Source organism: Pelmatolapia mariae, linkage group LG18, assembly GCF_036321145.2.
Source record: "Pelmatolapia mariae isolate MD_Pm_ZW linkage group LG18, Pm_UMD_F_2, whole genome shotgun sequence".
Lineage (NCBI taxonomy): Eukaryota > Metazoa > Chordata > Actinopteri > Cichliformes > Cichlidae > Pelmatolapia > Pelmatolapia mariae.
The window spans coordinates 13634825-13642868 of NC_086243.1; the positions used below are offsets into that span (position 1 = coordinate 13634825).

The following is an 8044-nucleotide window of genomic DNA, read 5'->3' on the forward strand; positions in this document are numbered from 1 at the left end:
GGCGACTGCTTTTGAAAAACTTGTAAATGAAGCAACATTTCTGAACAAAAATGTGTAGAGTAGCTGAGTTCATTCAGTGTTTTGAAGCATTCAGTGAAGGTCAAGGAGAGACGTCTCTCAGCTCATGTAACTGTGTAGAAAGAAGTCAAAATTATTTCTGAAAGCACTTTCTATTTAATATACAGGTGAGCATGCATAACTGGAGACTGTAAGATAATACACTTCACAACACATGAAAGGTCTTTTCAGTGTGTTTCATCTCTAAAATCTCAAGTCTGACTTGTTTTATGAGTGACTAGTGAGTGTTTTCTGTTTGGCTAAACTCATGCATCATGCTCCCTGGTCATAAATCTTAACAGCACTCAAGATAAACGTGTTAATAGGAAACATCTGGAAAAGAAAATACAACCAGCTTTGTTGTACGTTCATAAAAATGTCTTTTTTATTTACAGAACAAAACATATTTAGGGTCACAATGAACAGTATTTCATTCATTTTTGGCAAATAATGAAGACTTTCAGTCCAAAATACTAAACATTGTTGGTCGCCAATTTGAACTACATAAATAGTGCGTAGCACAAACACCGTCTCAAACAACTTGACATCAACATCAGTGTTTCTGATATATTTTAATGTAGAAAAACTGACAGTTTGAATGATTAAACGGAACAGAAATATCATACATGGATTTTTCACTTATTCTGTTTTTATATTCACGCGAGACACCAGTCTCATTAATGCTTATACAAGTCAACAGAAATCTGAGTTCACTGCGATGGGAAATCAGCACACATGGTTTTCTATATTGAACAAACTGAGGCCTACCAAGTGACACACATGAAGCACAGCAGACACAGTTTTCTTTGTTGTTTTTTTGTTTGTTTCCTTACCAGCAGCAGAGCCAGATATTCCAGATTCAAATAAATAACACAAGTATAGAAAAGAGAAAAGAAAAACATTAGTTTGATGTGTTGTGTGAACTTTTGTTGAGTTTGGGAGTCGCACCATACAGCAACGCGTGCGATTTACTCCATTTCACCTGCTGGGCTACACAGCTGATCTCAGATCTGCTTTATTTACATGGAAGAGGACTTTAAGTGCCATATTTTAAGTTCAACTTAAAATTCAGAATCAAAACCAAGATGTGTTGTTATCATAGAATGACGCAGGCCCATATGGGACAAGATGAGAAAAAAAAAATGGCCTTTTCGGCATGTTGCCTCCCACTGGAGGAAAGCTGAAACCTTTAACACTTTAACAGGTAACGACTTGTTGGGGTAAAACTTGAGCCAACAGCTGAAGATGAAACCAGACAGTCAGTACTAGGTGGTCTTCACCAGGTCGTAGACGTGGATGTGAACATCGTCGTCATACTTTATGTAGTAGACAGTGGGCTTCGCCGGGACCTGGTAGATGACCAAACCCGTCCTCTTCAGACCGTTATCTGTGACGTACTCTACCTGCTTCCCGACGAGGCTCTCTGGCTCCTCACCTGGCTTCCTGTCCGCTGGCAGCAGGTGTTTGTTCTCTGGATGGCACACAGAAAAACCACATGATGCCGTGCTGGACAGAATTTACTCAGCCACATATGTGTATTTGCAACAGGCTTCCAAGTCTGTTACCTGTCGTTTGAACATGACCTTTAACCCACCACCCGTGCTTGCCACAGTTCATTCATGAATAAATTCCTCTAAAGCAGCAGATCACACTCTCCTAACTAAGCAGAAATTCTGCACAAAATGTTCAGGAGGAGAAGAACGAGCCAGAGATGCTGGAGTGTTTTGCAATGCAGACTATGTAAATTTGTCCTGTTCTCTTCCTCCCACTTTTCCAGGAGGATCGGAAATATAAAACACTGACAGTTTTATGCACACTGACAGCGAAGCTCACATTACCATACCTGACTCCGGCAAGACGCGCAGGTCCCCGTCCTTATAGTCGTCCCACAGCTGGTACATGTAGAGCACCGGGTCCTTCTCGTAGGTGATGTAATACCAGTGGGTCATGATTGGGGCCCGGGACAACACCATGCCTCGCCACTCATTTTTCTCCCCGTCCTCCTTCTCGAACAGATGCTCCACTGCTCGACCCACCAGCTCCTCCGCCCCAGGAGGCACCTTGATCTTATTGTTCACTGTGGAAATGAGAAGACACTTCGATGAGTCCATCAATCAAAAAAATTTACAGACCCAAGACGACAGGATAAATGAAAACACTAAAATGTATTTTATATGACATTATAATTCCCCCAATGCTTTATTCTGATGCTGTCAGCTTTACATTTTAAATTAGAAAATAAAAGACTATTTCTTAGTAAAGGACGACAAAGATCATCATGTTCAGCCAGGGTGTCAAAAATAAGGCCCCGGGGCCAGAATTGGCCCAGGAAAGATGCCAATCTGGTTCACTGGACGTATTTTTATACGTTTTACAGGTTTTCTTGCTGATAAAGACCTCCCCGGTGGGCATTCATAATACACCAAAGTAATTTATTAATGGATAAACAATTAAAAGACAGAAAAAAATGTTCACACTAACAATTAGTGAAATTTCTGTTTTCTCTAAGGTTAGATTTCTGTGAATTAACAGAAAGTTTCTGTTTTATATTTATAGGACAGTCTGGGTAATGAGCAACCAGAACTTTTACACAATTATTTCTTATAATTTAAGCCCAGAGTCATGCTCACAGACTTCTTTCAGCAGCTACACAGCATTTCTTATTTCATGTATAAAAACTGAGATGTACTGCAGAAATTTTACTTTGTTTTCTTGTGTTAAAATATCTCAGGTGTTAAATGTGCAGTTATAACTAGAGATGGACCGATCTGATATTACGTATCAGTATCGGTCCGATATTACGTATCGGTATCGGTCTGATACTGACGTAAATTACTGGATCGGATATCGGAGAGAAATAAAAAATGTAATCCGATCCATTAAATATCAAAAAAGCACCTCACAAAACTTGCGACACGGCGTAACTCGGCTCATAACCGTAGCACGTCGGAGCAGTGTGCTCACGTGATAGAGCGGCTGTGTGTATTTGTAGCCTCGCTACAAAACCGGCATTTCATCTCCGAGGAAGTCATCCCAGAGAGAAGTAAAGCAAGTGTGTAAGTTCATCTCTGAATGTTTGTAAAGCATTCCCACGTTAAGCTTAACAACCGATATATGGAGCGAGTGCCTCTTCTCTCTCACTCCCTCTCCTGCTGCTACTTCAATCGTGAAGCTGATTAATGATCAGCTGATCGGCTTTTCTGTCGCAAGTCCGTCTCTCTTCTTTGTTTTTGGCCCGCTTTGCACCAGAAAGAGGAAACCAGCAGCTGAACAACAGCAGCACGTTTAAGCTTGATAATCTGTTGTTAGAATTTATTTAATATTACTTTCTAGAGCAGGATCCTTTTCTATGTAGCTGACGGCTGGTAACTGTGCAGGGGCGGATCTAGCAAAGTTTAGCCAGGGGGGCCGATAGGGCATTAACAGGGAAAAGGGGGGCACGAAGACATACTTTTCTTTCTTATTCTCATTTAAAATGTCTAGCTTTTAATAAATAATTATCTGAATCTTACACCCAAAGTTTCAATCTGATGTAAAATGTATAGAAGTCCATTACTGTATATAGTAACTGTTAAGTCTAATATACCCTAGTAAGCTAGTACTTTTTCCTTTGGGAAGATACCATCTGTGCAGTCTGCAATTCTGTAGAAGAAAGATGTTGAATCTATTTAATTATTCTTGAAAAATAATTTATATCTGTGCATTTTTTTTCACACTGCATCAAATTAAAGTTGATTACGTCGATTAAGCATCATGAGGGTGGGGGTGGTTCCCTATTTTTTTTTTGCTGGGAGTTTGCAACCCTATTAGTTAGGTTGCTTAATATTTCTGCTAAGTGCTCTTTAAAATACCAGAATAGGAAGGATGGAGTAGGTTTAAGTTTATTAGATTGATCAGTATTGCTGAACTATGAAATATTTTGGGTGCAGTGTATTTTTTACATACAGGTATAACAGAATAGCTTTAGTGTTGTTGTTTATTTAAACTTGAGTATGAACTTATACAAAATGCAGCAAGATATTAAAAAAACAGTTTTATTGATTAAAAAACACACTATATCGGATTCATATCGGTATCGGCAGATATCCAAATTTATGATATCGGTATCGGACATAAAAAAGTGGTATCGTGCCATCTCTAGTTATAACATATTAACATCTCACCATGTAAAATAAGGTATCCTGATATAAACCAATAAGCCACTGAAATTTAAATCATTTTATATACTGGTAAATTATTATGCTGTTTAATACGGTCCTCAAGTAAAAAGAGAGAGGTGTGTTTTGCGTAACCAGCAGTAGTGGTGTTGCTATTAAATACACAAAGTTAGTCACCACACCTAAGGGTGTGCTATGAATAGAGATTAGCGAGCCATGTAGAGCCTAAAACCAGAGTTTTCAACATTACAAAGGTGGCTCTTTTTTTTCTTTTTTTACCTGACTAGATCACCAGGGTAAATAACGGCTCCTACGCAGAGCCTGTGCACAGCTTTACAGATGGTCATCTGCATGCTGTGGCTATGTAATGTCACCAGAGGGCAGTGCCACAAAAAACCTTAGTGAGAATGTGCAATACCTCAGAGGGGAAACAAAGTTCATGTCTACCAGCGTGATGCGCATTATCTTCGACTGGGATTTTAGGTTTAATCGAGGCGGCTAATGCACAGCTATGGCAAATTTGCTTCACAGTGTATCCCCTCAGACCTAAATGAGATAAACACCAACACGAGATTCAACGGGGAATGCTTCAAAAAAGTGACATGCAGCGTAATGCACTGCAGACATGACAAAGTCCATTTAAATTTCAATAATTTAAATGGTATTTTTGGATATTTTGCTTGAATTTAAATTCAAGCAAAATATCAGTGATTAGATTTTCATCATGACACTCACCAACTTTCTCTGCCAGGACCTGCAGGTTGGATACCCGGCTGTCTTTGAAGAGCTCGATTCCGTAGACGCAATCGAAGCCGTCATATTTGACCATGTAGAGGGAGGTGTTCACAGACAGGCGCTCCAAAACTGTGCCCTTCCATTTGGTTACGTTGCCCTTCTCCCTCCAGGTGTGCTGAATCCTGCGGCCCAGTAGGTTGTCAGGGTCCGGACTCAGGGTCGACGCCGAGCTCTCACTCAGCTCTCCACTGCTGCGCTTCCTGTAAACAGGAATGGAGCAAGCGCCATGTTAGCATTCATACGTTAGTGCGGGTATGATGAACTTAAGCTGTTCCATCAGTATATTGTTTGCGTTACCTCTTATGACAAAGAGTTCAGTCAACCCAAACAATGAGAACTATCAAAATGTTACATAAACAAATGAGTGTGAAACAATTTTCAATTTAATATTCAAAAGCCATCACTTCAAAGTCGAGCTTCAAAGAAAAATCTGCTATGGGCTGTCGTCTTTTACACTACTGAATCTTTAAAGCCTTTAACTTCACAGATATTGTGTGAAAATATAATGTAGAGAGTTGGCTGTTGTATCTATACCATAAACAGACAGCAAAAACATTTTTTTTTTTTAAGTGGCCCATACGCTTTCTTATCAAGATTACAATATGCCAGGTTAATAATTAAAAGCTCCTGCTATGCTGATAAACAAGCTCAAATAACAATATTTATAATTATCATCTTAGCACTCACATCTGAGCATAATATCTGGATGGACTGGTTACAGACAACTGGTCACCACTGGTCATATTTTCCAGGTCAGTAAACGTTTAAGCTTATATTTAAGTGCTGACTGATGATCTGACCATATGTTACCACAGTGTCATTCAAAGTGGAAGTATAAAGTGAAGTGTGTGTGTGTACTGTGTTACATTGTAACAGCAGGGTCAAAGGTGTTAAATCTGACTTGCTGAATGAGCCTACCTGCCCCGTTTCTTTGACATGTTTCCATAAATTCACACAACCCTGTGAGAAACAAGACAAGTCATTTAATGAGTGTAACAGGACCTGCTGAAATGTGATCATATAATCAGAATATTTCTGGCAAAGAGGAGCAAACTCAAGTTCCCCGGCAGGTTTGCAGCCCTCACCTCAATCAACCACATCCATGCGAACAAGCATTACCGGATGTAAACAACATTACTGCGACAAGCCCGCTGCTAACGCTAACAATGCTAACACGACTACAGGTTACATATTTACACAGCTAAGTTTTTATGGCTAATAAATGTGTAACTTCGCCGAGGCTAGCTGAATAAACGCCGCCGTTCGGAGTGCCGTCGGAAATGCCAAGCAACAGTGTGTCTAAAATTGGACCACGTAGGTGGTTAACGCCAGGAAATCCCCTCAGTCACCTTTCATTTTTTTAACGAGAAACATTTATGAGATTTTGGCTTCTGCATTTCTGCACATAAGCTAGCTGAACAAAAGGAAATGCATCGCCATGTAAGCGCTGATTTCGCACCCTGTCTGCAGCTTCTGGATTACCGGAAAAAATAAAGATTGAACATGAAAAAATAGCTTATATTACATCTGTGGTCGACTAGTTCACTAGGCGGGAGCCAGCAAAATAAGCTGTTTGCCCTACCTGATCAATAATTTCACGTGTTTGTCTTTGCAGAGCAGATTCCTCCACCTAAAGCAAGACACACGGAAACGAGCCGGATTTGCTGACTACAACTACCAAGAGGAACACGTAGCGCGCAAAGGACTGTGGGTTTCGTAGTAAACTGTACATTTTTCCTTTTGATTTTATCCAACCGCGAATAACTTTAAAAACATACAAGGTTTCCATATTTTTTATGGAAGCCCATTTCCTCCACTAAAAAAAGTATCCATAACTCGAAATTTCGAGTCATATTTGTGGAAATTTCAACTTATTAACTCGAAATTTCAAAAAAAGTAGCTCAAAAATTTTGACTTTTTAACTCAAAATTTTGAGAAAAGAAACTCGAAATTTCGAGTTAGCGCTGCCAATCAGTAACACCTATGTGAATTGCGTCATTTCCTTGTTACCCGGAAGCTGAAGTCCTCAGCTACAATTGCTAAACTACCAGTATTACAGCCAGTCATGAATGCACAAATTGCTGAGTATTTTCAGCGTGACTTCACAAATGATGAAATCCTTGTGTTATTAGCTGAATCACGTGGCGTTACCACCAGCAAAGGTACTCTCGAAAGCGCCAATTTGTTGCTATACATTGGTAGCTCACCATCCGGTTTTGAGTGCGCGTTCCTCTGAGTCATATCCTTCCGGGTAACAAGAAAATGACGTCATTCACGTAGATTACAGAGCTAACTCGAAATTTTGAGTTACTTTTCGAGTTAATAGGTTGAAATGTCGAGAAAATAAGTCGAAATTTCGAGTTATGGATACTTTTTTTTTTTTTACTGAATCTGGTACTGTTTTCCACACGGCTTCCATAATGTAGGATGACCCAAAAAAACTGAATTTAAGAACTGAATGGTGCAAAGTGAAATTGAAAGCATTCAAGAGCTAAATTTAAAGAAGGATGGAATCCAATTTCAAATTCAAATAATTCATTTTCAAAATATAAAATTCAGTTTCAATTTAGTGACAATCATTTTCAAACCAATACATTGGATTTTAAATTAGGCTAATTCAAATTCAGTTTTAGAAGCTTTTATTTAAGTTGAGCAATTCAGATTTGAATTTAACTTATTCAAATTCAGTTTCTGATGGCACAAAGGCATAGTTTTACATTCCTGTTTTGAGACACACATCTGAGTATGTCGGGTATTTTAGTGGATAAAATAAATGAAATTTTTTATGTATAGTAGATGTAATTGTTTCATTTTTAGTTTATATTTTACCATAACAGTATTTATTTAATATTTATTGCTTTAATAATTCAACTGTTGCAACTAATGGTTTGGTAATTGATCAAAAGATATTTGTAACATTTGAGAGAAATTTCAAGCCATGTCCAAGAATTTGACACAATCTAAAACACGTTAACTTTTAACCAAAAGAGCTGCAGTTTTTATTTGTGAATGTAGTAAGTGCTACACGAAAGGCA

General features: G+C 38.7%; 1 protein-coding gene across 4 annotated transcripts; it reads right to left on the reverse strand.

Moving 5' to 3' along the window:
- Positions 1 to 413: 413 nt before the first annotated feature.
- Positions 414 to 7258, reverse strand: LOC134616644 (spindlin-W-like). Of its 4 annotated transcripts, none has more exons than XM_063461572.1 (5): positions 7217 to 7258; positions 5928 to 5969; positions 4950 to 5209; positions 1901 to 2134; positions 414 to 1528 (listed from the first exon to the last, which is right to left on the reverse strand). In XM_063461572.1, the coding sequence occupies exons 2-5, from the start codon at positions 5945 to 5947 to the stop codon at positions 1323 to 1325; spliced, it is 720 nt and encodes a 239-aa protein (XP_063317642.1). In that variant the 5' UTR covers positions 5948 to 5969; positions 7217 to 7258; the 3' UTR covers positions 414 to 1322. The 4 variants fall into 4 exon arrangements, with proteins under 4 accessions (XP_063317642.1, XP_063317640.1, XP_063317643.1 ...); XM_063461570.1 differs by lacking the exon at positions 7217 to 7258 and adding an exon at positions 6592 to 6708; XM_063461573.1 differs by lacking the exon at positions 7217 to 7258 and adding an exon at positions 6095 to 6504.
- Between the last annotated feature and the right edge of the window lie 786 nt (positions 7259 to 8044).